This window comes from Mobula birostris, chromosome 25 (assembly GCF_030028105.1).
Source record: "Mobula birostris isolate sMobBir1 chromosome 25, sMobBir1.hap1, whole genome shotgun sequence".
Classification (NCBI taxonomy): domain Eukaryota; kingdom Metazoa; phylum Chordata; class Chondrichthyes; order Myliobatiformes; family Myliobatidae; genus Mobula; species Mobula birostris.
In genome coordinates, this window is record NC_092394.1 from 48190726 (window position 1) to 48210222 (window position 19497).

The following is a 19497-nucleotide window of genomic DNA, read 5'->3' on the forward strand; positions in this document are numbered from 1 at the left end:
CCTTATGCCTTCTTTTCATCCTTTAAAACACTCCTTGCGTCCTATCACTCTGCCTGCATAACTGCAGTTTCCCCAATATTCTCTATCGTGCATTGTCAAATTTATTTGATATTGGTCCCAGTAGTGCCTTGAAATGTGTTTCTCAAGTTACATAAATATAAATTTTAACTGTTGGACCCCTGTTTGCCATCCACCTTAACCATCATATCATTTCTTGACCATCTCCTTATGACAAAACTTAAGACATTAGCATTAGGTGTGAACTCACCTCTGTGCCTCACGTTCATCCCTGGGATTGTAGTTTGACAAGCAATCGAGAATAAAGATCTGACCCCATTCAGTGCATTCATTGAGAGCGGTGATGAGTTTGTTAATATTCTGAGGATTGAGGTCGAGTAGGTTACTATTTGGATGGGATTCACTGATCTCAGATAAAGCGGCCACAGCATTTGCAACCACCTGTGAAAAGATACCAGAAGAAAATTTAAAATATGTTTTAAAACACAGTCTTCAAAATCAATTCCTTGGTTTATAATAGTGAATATTTCAAATCAGTGTCAATGTGGGATATCAACTTTCTGTCTTTTTTCATCATATAGTTTGTTGGATTAAATATTGTACAGATGCACTGTCAGTGATGAAGCCATATATACACACACTAACATTTTGCAGCACAAAATTAGTCTCAAATATATTGTGATACTGTGAGGGGGGTGGGTGGTGGGTTGACAGCCCGTCCCTGCATTTCTAATGACTAGCACTGTCTTTTGTTCTGGTGTTAAAATGCCTTTGTGGAATTTGGGGGGGGAGAGATCCAGTTCATTTATTGTTACTTTTTAGCTTGGATTATACAGCTATTCGCTTGTATATTTGTGGGTTACCGTTAAGGCTGATTTATACTTCTGTGTCAACTCGACGCTGCTGCGAACCCTACGCAGATTCCTACGCCGTAGCTTGACGCGCACCTCAACTAGAATGTAACTAATCGTCACGGCAACGCAGACCAAACAACTGTGATTGGTCCGCTTGGTAGCATCGCAGTTCCTCCTATGCTGCAATAGCTTCCCATTGGCCGACTGAAGGGCAGGGAAGGAACTCTGGCTGCAATGCTTTCCATGAAGCTTTACAGACCTCCGATTATGGAGGACACATTTCACTTTTACGAAAAAAGACGCTCGCTTTAAACTTGTTTACCCCGAGAAAGACTACCATGACCATGAAGCCTTGCACGGGCAGGTGTGCGTGCATGCGCGACATGCCCAAATTTGCAGAGCGATGCAGACACACCAACGCACAAGTGTAAATGTTCAAAATGCTCGTCGGCCACTTGCGTAGGTTACGGCGTCGAGTTGACGCACAAGTATAAACCAGCCTTAACTGTAACCAGGGTGTGTGATAGTCACCTCCCCTGTCTGTTTGAGACTGGTTGGGTTCACTCTCTGGGTCATGGTGCCCGGTCTGTTTTGTGTTTACCACAATAAAACGGTTGTTAACAAGCTTCCTCATCTGTCATTATGGACCAATGCTCGCCACAATATGAAAATATTGCAATCCTGTGTGCACATTGCCCAAGATTTGAGGAGGAGGCAGGAAACATTCTTGGATACAGAAATGCAAAACTAAGATATCAGCTGAGCTCAGTGGTAGCACCCCCTATCTCCATGGCACTCCAGAGACTTGAGCAGAGTTCCAGCATCTGCAGTCTTATGGATGACATATTAAACTAAATCTCCTGAGCCCTCTCATCAAAGGCAAAACTAGTATAAGCTATTTCAAATAAGTGCACTGCAGTCATTACCTATATCCATAACAATATTTATATCACCATTAACATTGAAGACAAGTTATGTAGGCAATTTTCTTATGTTGTTTTGTGTGGAAATCTATATTTTCCTTAATTATAACAATAATTAAACTTCAAAAATATTAAACTGGTTATGGAGCAACAAAGTCAGAAAAGCTGCTAAATAAATCAAAATAGTGAACAAAGCATATTACGCAAATCAACTAAATTTGCCTTTCTGATTTCAAATGCAGCTCCATACCATTTCCAGGCTAAATACCAGCAGTGGACCCATGTCCATTTCTCTTCAGTAACACACTATTCTCTTCTCTGCAGGTAATATTTTTTGATATAAACTGTGGGAAAATATAATAAAAATTTAACCTACCCTTCTCTGACTTCTTGTTCCCACGAATAAAAAGTAAATTAGTTTGTTCTCTACGGCTGTCATAAGGAAGGTCACACCATGAGAAACATAGTGCTCTCTTAGCTCCCTTATACAAACCTTGATGATTCTTGAAGGAAACACCAATGCATAGGCACACAAGAATCAGTTCCATCAGAGGTATTGTTCTCTCCACCACCAGGAATATTTATAGGAGACAATGTCTCAGGAAGGCAGCATCCATCATTAAGGGCTCCCACCATCTGGGCCATGCCTCCTTCTTGTTACTGCCATCAGGTAAGAGATGTGGGAACTTTAGGAACCAAGTCTCAAGGTTCAACAACACTATCATCAGGTTCTTGAACTGATCTTGAAAAAACCCTAACACTACATTTCATTCTCAACTTGCACTAATATTTAGTTTTGTTTATTTTGTTGAACAGTTTTTGTACAACATGTTCAGTTATGTCTGTCAAGTTTATATTGTACTGTTCTGCTGCTGCGAAAACTAAATTTCGTGCCATTTATACCCTAGATATACCGTACAGATTATATGTCCATGACAATAAAGTTGCATCCAGTATCCTTTTGCATTGATTCACACAACAGACAGATACTTTCCATTCCACTGCATTTTATCTCTGCTGTATTGGCTGTCTTCCACAGCACAGCAACAATATTAAATCCTGCTTACTTCACCAGTGCTTGATTCCAAAGCCATTTTCTTTTAGGCTTCAGTTATACCATAAAATATCCGTACTTTAAGAAACATCACATCTTAATGCATGAAACACAACCAATACCAACATGACTGAACTTTGAGCTGTAAGCAGAATTTACACTGATTCAATACTTTGGTACTTGCAAATGCCTTTCACAGATAAGAAAGCAATTTTGAAGTCCAGTCATCACTGTGTGGGAATGTTACAGCTAACTAAGTAAAGTTCACATATGAGAAAACATCTCAATAATTTGTTTTCTAGTGATGGTAATTAAAGACAAACAAGGCACTATAAGGTTCTCATTGTGCTTGTGAATATTTTACACTTAAATTGAGATCAGAAAAAAAAACACATTTTCCCTCAGCTCAACTTAGAAAACTCTCAGTTCTACGTTAGAAAATCATCATCTGAAGTGACCCTTAAAACCATAAGCTTCTGGGTCTAAGCCAGCATTTTTAAATCTTGAAGAATAGAGTTGATGTGCTTTGTCAAATCTTACAGTATGCAATTGGAAATGTGGTTCAGTTTTAATTAAAATTCATGTAACGTTTCTGTTGCTCCGCATTTTCTGAAGAATCACAAGATAGGATTAATATTCTTATCTCTTGGTACAGAATTCTACCTGTGACTCTTCCTTGGAGAAATGAACCACGGTAAGCCATATTGACCTATAGAGTGAACTGAATACTGATCTGGCAACACCGATTTTTAAGGAGATTACTCTGCTCTGGTATACTAAATCTGGTAAACTATAATCTGTTTGTTATTAGCCAGTGAGAATAGTAATGGTAATGTGCATTGAGTAAAATCTAAATGCCTCCCCAAAGCCCATTTAAGCTAAGAGATGTTATAGTCCTCGGGAATCAACGCTGAATTCACTAATTCAGCCTTGTCAGTTTGTATCATAGAGTCATCAACTTGATGTTCACCTGGTCTTCTCTCTTCACATGGTCTGCCCAGCGTGTTGAGTGTTTCTAGCACTCTTTTTGCTCAGGTTCCGTGCAACTGTAGCATATCCGCTCCTCCACCCCCCAATGTTTTTAGTATTTTATTTCTCTCCCTTCAATTTTCATTTCACCTCCTTCAGACGAAAAGCAATAATTAACGAACTTTCACCACCATCTCTCAGTGGCCAATACCACCAATTACATCACTGGTTCTTCTCTTTGTCTTCATTCTATCCCTTTGTTCTTTCCACACTCTGGCTCTACACATGCACTTACTTGGTTTGAATTATAATTCTGTCCATTTCCAACAAAAAGTCATCAAGCTGAAATATTAATCTCGTCTATTTCTTCACACACTGTTCATTCAATCCTGGAACATCTGAACAGCAAAGGTGCATACAAGAGTCCATGGTATTACAGGAAATTTCTAGCAAGGATTGGCCTCCTGATTGGTAGGAGGCAAAGAGTAGGAATAAAGGAAGCCTTTTCTGGTTGTCTGCCGGTGACTAGTGGTGCTCCACAGAGGACTGTGTTGGGACTGCTTCATTTTAAGTTATATGGCAATGATTTGAGTGATGGTTTTGTTGTAAAGTTTGCAAATGATACAAAGATAGCTGGAGGGTCAGGTTGTTTTGAGGAAGTAGAGAGGCTACAGAAGGACTTAGATAAGGAGAATGGGCAAAGTAATGGCAGATGGAATGCAGTGTCGGAAAGTGTATGGTCATGCACTTTAATAGAAGAATTAGTAGAAAGGGTAGACTATTTTTTAAAATGGAGAGAATTTACAGAAATCTCAGGTGCAAAGGGAGTCCTTGTACAGGTTAATTTTCAGGTTGAGTCTGTGGTGAGAAAGACAAATGCGAAGTTAGCATTCATTTCAAGAGGCCTAGAATATAAAAGGATGTAATGTTGAGCCTTCATAAAGAACTGGTGAGGCCTCACTTGGAGTGTTGTGAGCAGGTTTGGGCCCCTTATCTTAGAAAGGATGTGCTGACATTGGAGAGGGTTCAAAGGAGGTTCAAAAAAATGGTTCCAGGAATTAAAGAATTGTCATATGAAGAGTGTTTGATGGCTCTGAGCCTGTATTTGCAGAAATTCAGAAGAATAAGGGATGACCTCATTGAAACCTAGCGAATGGTGAAAGGCTTTGATAAATGGATGTGGAGAGGATATTTCCTCGTGGGAGAGTCTAAGACCAGAGGTCATGCCCTCAGAACAGAGGGGCATCCTTTTTGAACGGAGGTGAGGAATTTCTTTAGCCAGAATATGATGAATCTGTGGAATTTGTTACCACAGCTGAGGAGGCCAAGTCTTTATGTATATTTAACACAGAGTTTAATAGATTCTTGATTGGTCAGGGCATGAACAGATATGGGAAGAAGGCAGGAGATTGGAGCGAAGAGGAAAAATGGATCAGACATAATGAATTGGTGGAGCTGACTTGATGGGCCAAATGGCTTAATTCTGCTCCTATATCTTATGATCTTATGGAAAATCCTACAAAAGGTAGTGGCTATGTCCCAGTCCAACACAGGTAAAGCCCTGCCCACGTCTGAGCACATCTGCAAGAAATACTGTCACAGGAAAGCAGCATCCATCATCAGAGACAAACCCCCCCACCACCTAGGACATGCTCTCTTCTTCCTGCTACCATCAGGAGGGTGGTATAGGAGCCTCAGGACTCACACTACCAGCTTCAGGAACAGTTATTACCCCTCAGTCATCATGCTCTTGAACAAGAGGGAATAACTTCATAAATTCACTTGCACTTGCCCCAACATTGAACTATTCCCACAACCTGTGGACTCACTTTCAAGGATTCTTCATCTGATGTTCTCAATATTTATTGCTTATTTATTCTGATTATCTCTTTCACTTTGTATTTGCACAGCTTATTGTACACTGGTTGTTCGAGGAGTTGTTGCGATCTTTCATTGATTCTGTTCTGGTTATTGGATTGATTGAGTATGCCCACAAGAAAATGAATCGCAGGATTGTAAATAGTGACATATAACTTTGACTCTGCTTGACTTGCTTAGTATTGCCAACATTTTTTTTTCCAGAATTTCTGGCACCTCTTGTTTCGTTGCTCTTCAAGTATTAGGCTGTTGCTTAGCACAAAGATAAAATATTTATCAGTTGCAAGCAGATGCAGGATTAATACCTATTCTCAAAAGACAATATTTAAATGGGACTGGATCAATTTGCCTACAGGGCTGAAACTCTGCTGAATCTAGTGTAGCCACTCCTGCCAATCCTGCTCAAAGCTCATGCAGGAAGGTCATGCAAGCTCTGAAAGCACTTTCATATCAAGCAGTCTGTATATATAACATCCACCATTTCAATACATTAGATCAGAAAATTAACCATAGCACATTTTGATTTCCCAGTAAACTGTAAATAATATATAGTATATTTTAGCTTAATATCTGGCGATCACACTATGAAGGACAAACTGCATCGAAGGCATTTTATCATTAGTTAAACATTTCAATTGCTTTCACCACCAATAACCGAGTTATTCTTTCCATATTCAATGCAACTATGAAACTTTACTGCAAGCAGCCTCACAGAGTCTGAGAGAGCAGAATGTAAAACTTCCGCTGAATTTTAAACAATGCTCTGCATAATCAAAGTACTGCATAGAAGAAAGATACAGCTGGTTTCACTGTCCCAGAGATGAGCTTTGGATCACTCATGCAAAGAAAGTCACCATGACTACAGACATAGACTCATTGTTCTAAAAACATACTCGTTTCAATGAGGTCTTTATGTTTTCAACAATATTCCATACCACCTTTGTTAGGACAGGGATATAGATTTATAAAATTTACCTCAAGGCATTAGATCCAGAAATATTAATATCAAGCAATGCAACAACAATAGAATGTTTTATCAAACCCACTGGATTTTATATCTAGTTAAGCACAAAGATTCAATATCAATTGCACCATAGCCTCAGTCTTAGAAGAGGGATAAAGCTGCAAGAGTGAGGGAGGTAAGTACTGGTGGAACTACATGCATAGATATCGCACTAACGGCCCTAAAAGAAACAGAATTCCAGACAACTCAGCTTATATTGAGCTGAAGTGACACACACACTCTGGGATCAACTTCATTTCAAGCAAATTATGTACATAACAACCAATGTTCCTGCACAGATCACTCAAGATGCAGCACATTTTGCTTCCAGATTATTGTAAAGATAATATATTTCTTGACTTGCTTGATAACTTACAAAAGATTCCATTGCCAGGGGACTTGAGTCTGCCTGCCATCACAGTATACATTATTCCCTGGATAGACATAGCTAGCTTTTGAGATCTGATCTACAGAAAACATCACTTCCGACCAAATGGAAAGCTACAGCCAGCCATTTTCCCTGTTATCGCTTCCTGATTTTCACTGAAAAGTTGCTTGAAAACAAAAGTTCTGCAGGTACAGAAGGAGAGGAGTTTGGTGACCCACCAGGAAGAACAGTCCGATAGTACAGGAGTCACCTGTGGTCATCCCATCTCTCTTGGGCTGAGAGCCTTCACTGGGACAAGAAAAGGGGAGGAAGAAGCCAGAATGAAAAGGTGGGTTGGGTCACAAGTTGGCAAGTGACAGGTGAGACCAGGTAAGGAGGAAGGAAGGTAGAAGAGGTAAGGGTTGATGGAGGTGGAAAATGACAGGATGGAACAGTAGACCTTTTAATAAATGGAAGGAAGGAGGATGGGAACCAAAGAGATGTGATGGAAAGTCATGAGAACAAGGAAGGGGAAGCAAGGGAATAAGAGGAAAAATAAAGGTGAGGGATGGTGAGGTGAGGCTTAAAGCATGCAGCAGACTTTCATAGCGCGTTCTGTCATAAAAACTGTTTTTGGAATTATAATTTTAGTGAGTTATACAGCACAGAAAGAAGAACCGGCCAACCATCTTCATGCCTTGTACCCACCAATACTAATCCCATTTACCAACATTTAGTCAGCAGTCTACTATGCTTTGGCAATTCAAGATGCTACTTAAAACATGGAGGGTGTACCTACCTCTATCATCCTCCTCAGGCAGTGCGTACAGAATGCAACCATTCCCTTGCTGTCAAATTATTCAGGTCCCATGTGAACCTTTCCTTCCTCACCTTAAACCTATGTCTTCTAGTCTTAGACACCTGCCATGGGGATTTTTTTTCTCATAATCCATCTTATTAGCATTATGAAGGACCCCACGCACCTCTCATACAAACTCTTCTCCCTCCTGCCATCTGGCAAAAGGCACCGAAGCTTTCGGGTTCTCACACCAGACTATGTAACAGTTTCTTCCCCCAAGCCATCAGACTCCTCAATACGCAGACTGACACCAACCTGCTGCCCTCTACTGTGCCTATTGTCTTGTTTATTATTTATTGTAATGCCTGCACTGTTTTGTGCACTTTATGCTGTCCTGGGTAGGTCTGTAGTCTAGTGTAGTTTTTGTGTTGTTTTACGTAGTTCAGTATAGTTTTTGTATGTTTCATGTAGCACCATGGTCCTGAAAACTGTTGTCTCGTTTTTACTGTGTACTGTACCAACATTTATAGTCAAAATGACAATAAAAAGTGACTTGACTATCTACACTATCTAATTTTGTAGCCTCTTTCAGTTTGTCCTCTCAGCCTCCTCTACTCCATGGAAAACAAACCCTGCGTGGTCTCTCCTCATAGTTTTTGTGATATGGTGACATCTTTACCCTGAACCACAGTAGAAGAGAAGACACTGCATTAACTGGGATGGATGAGTTCCATCCCAGCATTAGAGGACTTTCTTTGCCACTATGAACATTAAGTGAAAACTTTTTACAGAAACATTTTGCTTTCCTCTAACATTTACTTGCCAACAAATACAATGAAAAATACAGATTCCTGGAAAAGAGAAAAACATAATTGGTGCCAGTTCCTATGATTTACATATCATTTCATCTACAACTAAACATCAAACAGGCAAGCAAATAAATATACCAGACACCTAGTTGTCAATCTTCTATAGAGTTGCCAACAATGAATTGAGATCAAGGCCCAGAAATGTCTTCACACATCAAACACACGGATGCTATGCAGTTGAAAATCAGCTTACCCGGAGTAGTATAATATTGCATATTTCTGAGGGACAATGTCTACAAGAAATTCAACCCAACTTTTTATTTACTCTTGCACCATTTTTCTATCATTGGACATAAAACTTATCTTTGAGGCAATCTTCAACCTCACAAGACTGGATGTTTAGACATGCTCTTACGAAGAGATGAAGACTCAGTCGTCAAAATCTGCTGTTTTCTTGTATTCTTGAAAACAGTTCTCACTGAGCAGCCAGATTTTACTAGTCCAGTTCCTCCTGAATCTGTGCTAGTTCAACAATCTTACTGCATTTCCTTTTCAATATTTTTATTAGTTTCTACATAAAAGAATACAGAGTACAAGAAAGTATATATAAAACTCGAAAAAAACAACAACCAATTACATTATATCTATTCATAGTAACAATCTCATTACCCTGTATTCATGTAGGTTAGTCAAAGTTATATTGAAATATAAGTTATTACAAAAAAAAATCTAACCCCTACCAAGACCGAAGCTGTTTATTAAGGAGGAAAAAAGGTAAAATACCTTCTCGTATAATAAAAATTAATAATAGCCAACATCTAAATTTAAACAACGAATTAAGGTTTTTGAAAGTTTTGAAAATAATTCAGAAAGGGTCTCCACAATGTTTGAAAGTCTTGACGAGATTCAGAAATTGAACAACGAATCTTCTCTAAATCTAAGCATGACATAACGTCGCATAACTATTGAGCATGAATAGGAGACGAAACATCTTTCCATTTAAACAAAAGTGCCCTCCTAGCTATAAGAGAGCTAAAGGCCAAAATATATAAATCTGGTGTCTTCAACTTGATATCTTGTCCAGCAACAATACCAAACAGGGATGTCAGAGGATTAGGCTTAAAATTGACTTTGAAAAGTAAAGAAAAAGTTTGAAAAACTTCCTTCCAGTATTTTTCAAGACATGGACAAGTACAAAACATATGAATTAATGAAGCTTCTCCATTATTGCATCTGTCACTGTAGGGAGATATATCCGAATAAAATCGAGATAGCTTATCTTTAGTCATATGGACTCATGTACCACCTTAAATTGTGTGAAGGAATGGCAAGCACATAGCGATGACGTAATAGTTTAAAAATTAACCAGTTTAAAAATTTCATTCCAAGTTTCCTCAGATATTGATGCCTGTAAGTCTTGTACCCAGAGATTCTTGATTTTGTCTAAAGGAACATTCCTTGTCTCCAGGAACATACCATAAATATTAGATATTGAACCATTATAAAAAGATGTCAAATTAAAAATTACATCTACTAAGTTCTTATCTGAGCTTATAGGAAATGTACATAATTGAGATCTTAGAAAGTCTCTAATTTGTAGATATCTAAAAAAAATGAGCTTTGGGTAGGCTATATTTAGCTGACAGATGCTCAAGTGAAAAAACATTTCCTCCAACAAACAGATCCCAAAAACATTTAATACCCAACCTGTCCCATTCTTTAAAAACTAAATCAGTCATGGAGAGTTTAAAAAAATATTAGAATAAATGGGACTAGAAAGGGAAAATCTCAATAAACCAAACAGTTTTCTAAATTGTATCCAGATCCTCAGAGTATGTTTAACTATTAAATTATCAGTTAGTTTACTTACAAATAAAGGAAGTGAGGATCCAAGAAGAGAAATAATAGAAAATTTATTAACAGAATTAGATTCTAAAGAAACCCATACCAGACAGTCTACCCGATTAATATATCCAAAATGTAAGATATCGTATATTAACTGCCCAGTAATAAAACCTAAAATTGGTAAGGCTAAACCTCCAGACTTTTTAAGGTTTTTGAAGATGAACTTTACTTAAACGAGGACGTTTATTTTTCCATATATAGGAGGATAATATAAATTCAAGAGAGTTAAAAAAGGATTTAGGAATAAAAGCAGGTAAAGCCTGAAAAAGATATATAAGTTTAGGTACAATATTCATCTTAATAGAATTAATTCGTCTGATCAACGATATTGAAAGAGGTGATAAATTTAATAATTTTTTTTACATGGTTCAATAAAGTAAGAAAGTTTTCTTTCAACAGGTATTTGTAATTCTTAGTGATTGTTACACCCAAATAAGTAAATTGATTCTTTACAATTTTAAAAGGAAGATTAGTATTAATTGATACCAAATTATTTAAAGGAAATAACTCACTCTTCTGTAGATTCAATTTATATCCCGAAAACTGGCTAAAACGGGAGAGTAAAGTAAGTACAAAAGGTAACGAAATCACAACATTAGAGATAAAAAGCAATATATCATCAGTGAGATTTTGTGGGTGATACCTCTCCTTGAAATACCAGATAACATTAGATTCTCGAAAAGCAATAGCAAGGGGTTCTAAAGCTAAATCAAAAAGCAAAGGACTCAAGGGACAACCTTGTCCAGTTCTGCGGTGAAGTTTAAATGGTTTGGACTTTTGAAAATTAGTAAGAACTCGAGCAGGAGATAAATAATTTAATCATAAGACCATAAGGCAAAGGAGCAGAAGTAGGCCATTCGGCCCATCGAGTCTGCTCCGCCATGTTATCATGAGCTGATCCATTCTCCTTTTTAGTCCCACTCTCCCGCCTTCTCACCATAACCTTTGATGCCCTGGCTACTCAGATACCTATCAATTCCTGCCTTAAATACACCCAATGACTTGGCCTCCACTGCTGCCCGTGGCAACAAATTCCATTGATTCACCACCCTCTGACTAAAAAAATTTCTTCGCATTTCTGTTCTGAGTGGGCGCCCTTCAATCCTTAAGTCATGCCCTCTCGTACTAGACTCCCCCATCATGGGAAACAACTTTGCCACATCCACTCTGTCCATGCCTTTCAACATTCGAAATGTTTCTCTGAGGTCTCCCCTCATTCTTCTGAACTCCAAGGAATACAGTCCAAGAGTGGACAAACGTTCCTCATATGTTAACCCTCTCATTCCCAGAATCATTCTAGTGAATCTTCTCTGTACCCTCTCCAACGTCAGCACATCCTTTCTTAAATAAGGAGACAAAACTGCCCACAGTACTCCAAGTGAGGTCTCACCAGTGCCTTATAGAGCCTCAACATCACATCCCTGCTCCTATACTCTATTCCTCTAGAAATGAATGCCAACATTGCATTCGCCTTCTGCACTACTGACTCAACCTGGAGGTATCCATTGAATAAAATCCGGTCCAAAATTAAATTTTTCTAAGGTTTTAAATAAATAATTCCATTCAACCCGATCAAAGGCCTTCTCAGCATCTAAGGATATCACACATTCCAATATCTCCTGAGAAGGAGAGTAAATAACATTTAATACACGGCGTATATTAAAATGGGAATGTCAGTTTTTAATAAATCGAGTCTGATCATCAGAAATAATAGAAGGTAAAATATTTTCAATCCTACGAGCCAGAACTTTAGAAAGAATTTTAGTATCTACATTAAGTAATGAAAATGGCCTATATGAAGAGCATTCAGCTGGATCCCTCTTTTTCAGGATAAGCGAAATAGAAGCTTCATGAAAAGATTGAGGCAAACTACCAAACTTGAAAGAATCCAAAAAGACTAAGGGTAACTGCGGTATAATTAATGAAGAAAAAGCCTTATAAAACTCTCCAGAGAATCCATCTGGACCCAGAGCCTTCCCCAAGTGTAATGAACGTATAGCCTCGGCTATTTCCTCATCAAAAATGGGTTGATCCATCTGTTTGAAATTATCTGCAGAAAGTGCAGGGATATTTAATTGATCTAAAAAATTGTTATCTTTAGGGGAGTCAGAACTATAAAGTTTAGAATAGAATTCTCTAACGGTATCATTTATTTCAGAGTAATCATTTGACCTATCACCATTAGTTTTGAAAATTTCTTTAATTTGTCGTTTAACTACAGAAGTTTTTTAATTGGTTGGCCAATACTTTGCCTGATTTATCTCCCTGAATGTAAAATTGAGTTTTATCTTAAAGAAGTTGAGTTTCAATTGGATATGTTAATAGAAGATCATATTTAGTTTTAACTTCAACACGCCTTTTATATAAAATAGGATACGGAGCTATAGCATATTTTTGATCTAATTGTTTTAATTGATTGGCTAATTCAATTCTTTCTTTATTAGCTTTATTCTTAACACTCGCAGTATAAGAAATAATTTGTCCTCTAATATAGGCTTTGAAAGTATCCCATACAATAAGATTAGAAGTCTCTTCCTTTTTATTCTCTTCAAAAAACAAAATAATATGCTTCTCTAGAAATTTAAAAAATTCCTTATCAGATTACAAAGTTGTATTAAAACACCAGAATCTGCTGGTTTCGAGACACATGAGACTTCAGATGATGTAATCTGGAGCAACACACAAAGTGCAGGAGGAACTATGGTCTGTATTATCCATGGAGGAATGTTTGTGGCTGAGACCCTTCATCTGGACTGGAAAGAGGGGAGACAGCCAGTATAGAAACGTGGAGAAAAGGATACCGCAAGAGCTGGCAGAGATAGGTGAATCTAGGTAAAGGGGTGATAGACAGGTGAAGGAGAGGGAAGAGTAGGGACGAGAATAGGGTGGGAGATGTTATGTAGAGGTAATAAAGGGCTGAAGATGATGGAATCTGATAGGAGAGGATGATAGAACATGGAATAAGGGGAGTGAGGTGGTAAGGGAACCAGTGGGAGGAGTGTGAGTGATGGGCAGATGAAGAGGGACAGCATGAAAGAAGGAATAAAGGAGAGTGTGAGGGAGGGAATGACATACGGTAAAGGTTGGACAAGTTGGATCAGAAGAGAGAAAAGATAAAAAATGAAAAAAATGGGACAGAGGGAGAGCAGTTACAAGAAGTTTGAAAATCTAATCTTTTCTTTCCAGACAGAATACAAAGTGTGCTTTCTTTAATTTTCATTTAGCCTCAACCTGGTTGTGCAAGAAGCTGTAGACTGACCTGTCGGTGTGGGAATGGGAAGTGGTCTTCAAGGGACAGAAGGGACTCAACAAAAGTGATCTAACACATCCTTATCCCACCACCACTCCTGTGTGAACTCTTGGAATCTCAGCTACAACCTTGTATATGCCCAGTGAATCAATGATGGGTCACTCTCAGATTTTTATCCACAGGAACATGAGGCTGGTCGCTGTTGTTTATGTCTGTCATACCACACAACACCCAACTTCTTGAGGACAGCTGAAGAAAGCATGACAGTACCTCCCTAAAAGTTTGCAAAGATTTGGCATGACAGCTAAAACTTTGAAAAACTTCCATAGATGTGTGGTGGAGAGTAGATTGACTGGCTTGCATCAAGGCCTGACATGGAAACACCAATGGCCTTGAATGGAAATGCCTCCAAAAGTAGATATGGCGCCGTCCATCATGGATAAAGCCCTCCCGATCACTGAGCACATCTATATCTTCACTGTTACAGGAAAGCAGCATCCACCATCAAGGACCCTACCTCCCTCTCTTCTCGCTGCTGCTATCAGGAAGGTGGTACTAGAGCCTCAGGACACACAATACCAGGTTCCAGGACAGTTATTACCCCTTAACCATCAGGTTCTTGTATTAGAGGGGATCTCTCTTTCTCGCTGTCTTGCTTTATGGTGGTTGGCATCCAGCTTAATGGTGTATTACCGCCACCGTCTGCTCCAGAGTGTGCAATAGACTTACATTCTAAATCCCTTCACCCAATTTTCTCTCTCACACACACACCCTAACCTACCCTTTATCCTCCCCTCTTTAGCTACCCTAGCACCCTATTCCTGCTTATCTGTCATATCCTATAAAAAAAACCCGTACCCCTTAAGAAAGCTAAAAATACCCTAATCTGTGCTCTCTCACCCATGCCCAGCAACCCTTTTATTGTGAATTCCTGAACCCCCCAATTCCCTTAGATTAATTCTCATCATCTCTCTCTGTATCCCATACTTCCTACATCTCAGAACTATATGTTCTACTGACTCCTCTTCCTGATATTCCTCACACAATCCTGTCTGGTGTTTCCCTATCATTTGATGTTTTATTTTAAACGCACAGTGCCCTAGTCCACACAGTTTCCTCTCTTCTGTATCCATTACCTACTCTAGTACCTGCAACACTTTTTTGTATTTGATATAAATGCCTCCCTTTCCCCTCCCTGTCCCATCTTTCTTGCTGTATTTGGTTGATTTTTTTCCCCAGATTATACACTTAACCTCTGCTTTACTGATACTAATGTGCATTTCTATATTTTCTTTCTTTAACACCCTCTTTGCCAACTCATCCACCCTCTCATTCCCCTTCACCCCTACATGTGCTGGAACCCATAGAAATTTTACCTGACCTCCCTGATTTGCAATTCTTGTGACTGACTGAAGGACTTCACAAAGTACATTTTGCCAACTGTTTGAGTGAAAAGACCTTAAACTTGCTAGAACTCAGGATGAATCTGAGCATATCAATACTTTGACTTGTCTAGCTTTCTCCACCCATTGCAACGCAACCAACACTGCCAGCATCTCCACTGTATACACCCATAACTTATTAGATGTTCTTTTGCTGATTCCAATTTCTTTTGCTGGTATAGCCACCCCAAACCCGGTCACTTCTGTTTCAGGTTCCTTAGCACCATCCATATAAATCTGAGTATAATCACTATACTTTTCCATCACATGACAGTTAAATGCACTTACCAAATCAGTTTTATATTTTCCTTTCCTTTTACCTCTAACAAATGCCCGTCTATGTCAGGCCATACAAGCTTCCATGGAGCTGCAAACAGATAAACTACTGAAGGACTCATCCTTAAATCGAACACTCCACATTCTTTAGCAATATCATTCCCTACCTGACTAAAGTTATCCCTCTGAAACCTCCCATTTTCCCGGGATAACTAGAGGGGATAACTTCACTCGCCCCTTCACTGAACTGTCCTCACAACCTATTGACTCACCTAAGGACTCTTCATCTCATGTTCTCAATATTTATTGCTTATCTATTTATTTTCTTTTGGGTTTACACAGTTTGTTGTCTTTCGCACGCTGGTTGTTTTTCTGTCCTGGGGACAGTCTTTCATTGATTCTGTTGTTCTTGGATTTACTGTGTGTGCCCACAAGAAAACGGATCTCAAGGTTGTATTTGGGTACCTTGATCATAAATTTATTTTGTACATACATTTCCTTCAACCCACAGTAACAGGAAATGCAAGCCAGGTGAAACCAGGAAACCCAACAACGTTCTTCTGTGAACCCTGTAATTGTAGTTTTTGATATTCATGGCAATTCCACAAATGGAATTAGGGTGACCATAATGCAGCTGTAATGGCAATAAAAGGCAGTGAAGTAATCTCGAAAACTAAATGTTAAAAGGATAAAGCACTGAGATTCAAGCCAGGGTACTTGGAAGAAATTCAGTCTCATTTCAAACTCAAGCTTTTCTTTATTGTCCTATGTTTTAGTTTTTGTATTTCTACTTGCATAAACAGTGACATTTCTTATAATTTGGAGAGCAGATGGGTAAAGATGACGCACAGGGACATTTCTGTAGTGCATACTGGGGAGTTCCTGGCAATGGAGCAGGAGCAAAGCTGCAGCACCAGTTGTTGCAAGCAAATGAAGACAATTCCGAGTTTAATAAGCCCATGGGATTTCATAACTTTAAGAATCTTTCTGAAGAGAATGCACAGAAAAATAATCTTTAGCCAAGATCTATGCAAATGGTGAGATGCTTGCTAGTTTCAGACTACAATATATATAGAACATAGAATAGTACAGCACATTACAGGCCCCTCGGCCCACAATGTTGTGCTGACCCTCAAGCCCTGCCTCCCATATAACCCCCCAACTTAAATTCCTCCATATACCTGTATATGTCTGTAGTGTGCTAACCTTTGTCACTCGCCCAATAGATCAATACCATTTAATTTTCACTGAATTGAGGCCCATCACCACAATCATCACTCAGACAACCTCGTATTGCACTCACTGCAAAGAAAAAATTGCCAGATTCTAGTCTCTTGACTTAGTGAAATTCAAAATTAATTCCCAAAATAAACTGACAATGCAATTAACAAGAATACAACTCATGTTCTTACTCCATTCTAGCAGACATTGAAGTTTGATTCAGATGGCCAGAACTGCAGGATTTAGAGATTTAGGTTTAGTGACTGCTGGTAGAACTGCTTCCTCACAGCGCTAGAAACCCATGTTCAATTCTGACCTCTGGTGCCATCTGTGTGGAATTTACACACTTTCTGTGACTGGGTGGTTTCCTCCTACGTCCCAACCAATGTGCAGGTAAGTAGTGTGTTAACTGGACACTGTAGACTGCCATTAGTGTTTTGGAAAAGGGTAGAATCTGAGGGCAGAGTTTATGGGAAAGCAGGGAGGATAAAAGTTGGCATTAGTATGAAAGGTTGGTTGACGATTGGCACAGACTAGAAGGGCTGAAGGGCCTGTTTCTGTGCTGTATCGCTCCATGAATTATCTCATGGATCCTTTGCTGGGATACCTGATCCATGCACACAGACTCCCTCAGTAAAATAAGGCTGACGCTGGAGAACTGAGATCTCAGATACAAACGGAAATGCTGAAACTGCTCAGTGGGTCACAATGGCTCCCTGATGGGGCCCTGACTGAGCTGCGCTGGAAGGAAGGGAGTCCTGATCCCTGCGGTGGGATCAGCAGCCACTGATGCCACACTTCAAGAAGGCCCAGGCCACTAAACTCACCCAAGTCGATGAACCCACGAAGCAGGAATAACCTGAGGAGATGCTGCCATCTGCAGGTGAGAATTAAAATACATGTGTAAATCTTCATACACTTCCGGTCTGTGAATGGAAATAACCTCACTAATGATCCTCCTTCAGCTTCTTCAGCAACCCACAGGACAGAAGGCGATATATGGCGACATGGAACACGCAGGCTCCACAGATGGGCAGGTGCAGTCCGAGAGGGTAGGTGGCTGAGTAGACTGAGAACTGGTGAACTCTTTCTATTGATTACCCAGGGCTTCTGTAAACTGTAGGTGCATGGTACCAAAGGTTACAATGCCATCCTGAAAGCTCTGTCTCCAGTTTAGGGCAGAAATTTCCAGAAGTCGATGGAGATGCAGTTCAAAGGAGGCTTCGAGCACATCCTTAAATCTTTCTCTCTCTCTCTCTCTTTTCTTCACAGGTAATCTCTCCGTATGTCAGAAATGAGGTTAGTGTGTACCTGGAGCCTGTAGACATAAGTCACAGCCTTCCCAACAAAGCTGACTAAGCTTAATCAGGGCATCAGTACAGTAGATGATGGTCTGTCAGAGTCCAGTTACACTGGTTCTCTGATCATTGCAGAAAACTTGGAAACTGCAGGGACAACACTGGTATTTTCCCAGTGCCTTGAGATACCCACTGCAGATTGCCCAGGTCCCAGAAGCATGTGGAAGGGCAGGGATAACTGCTGTGTGATACACGAGTTTTGTGCCAGATCTGAGGTCTTCATCTTCAAACCCTTCTCTTCAACTGACCAGACGTGATGAGGAGTTTCATCACTTACGTCTGCCTTCATCAGGAGCTGGACTCAAAATAAAGGAAGGTGTTCCATGTTTCCTGGAATTCAAAGTGAACCTTTATTGTTGGACAGCACAGGGTGCAGGTTGGTCAAGGACTCTGGGCCTCTAGATGATCAGTGCAGGAACCATCCTCTTGTGTGCCTTAGAGAACAAATTAAGAATGTAGTCAGAGCTCAGCCTCCAAGTGCACACAAATGCAATCCTCTGAATACTGAGGCTCCAAGGACCTTAAAAGTTGCAGTACTGGAATGGAGTCATCCCAGTTGTTTCCCACTAGCTCTCAAAATTAGCTCCACTCCTGTGGAACATTTGCTGGAGGCAAGGTATTGCATTACAGCAGAAAATATGAAAAAAGGTGTCAGGACAACAATGCAACCCTATTTGATACTGATCTGCTGCAAGACTGGCTGCTGTACATCAGTGGCAAGGAGCTCTGACAACCAACATCCAGCACTGAGCCAACAAAAGACAGGCACTTCATATTTGAAAGCTGGTGATCCTAGGGCTGTGACTTCTCAGATCTCGAGGCCAGACAGGGTGATCACAAAGGCACGGGATCAGATAAGCCTCGCAGCACACAGAGTGGCAATCAGGTGAGGGCCTGCCTCCCCTGAGAAGAAAATGCCTGGGGGAGGGAAGGAGGGGATGGCATCTCCAATGGAGTGCAATCAGCAGTCACAAGTAGCCCACTGTTTATCAGAAAATACCGGTCAATTAATGACACAAGGTACAATCTAAGGAAGCAGTGCCACCTGGAGGTGAGAACTAAAAAAACACACGGGAAGTTTTCTCATTTCTAACCAACAGCTTGATGATGGTTGCAAAGAAATCATAGCAAATATGTTCTCACATCTTTAAAATAATTTCCCTAATCTAATATTACTCCCACACCCGCTGACACTGTACTTGAGAGAATAATTATTTCTTGCATTAGCTCACAATATAATTTACTGAAGGCAGTATCTCACAATATGCCAACTAAATTGTGATCAGGTGCAGATGGTATCTGGTCCTGTGACACAACTGTTATTGCAATCTAGTAATCATTCTATGAAACCATGGATTATATCTGTAATCT

The 19497-nt window shown here is 39.7% G+C and overlaps 1 protein-coding gene across 2 annotated transcripts in view; it reads right to left on the bottom strand.

Moving 5' to 3' along the window:
• The window catches only part of ap2b1 (adaptor related protein complex 2 subunit beta 1), a 265422-nt gene that overhangs the window by 209208 nt on the left and 36717 nt on the right, over positions 1-19497 (bottom strand). For both annotated transcript variants that reach the window (XM_072243607.1, XM_072243606.1), the window contains exon 6: positions 269-459. In XM_072243607.1, coding sequence (XP_072099708.1) covers positions 269-459 — 191 coding nt within the window. The remainder of the gene's footprint in view (positions 1-268; positions 460-19497) is intronic.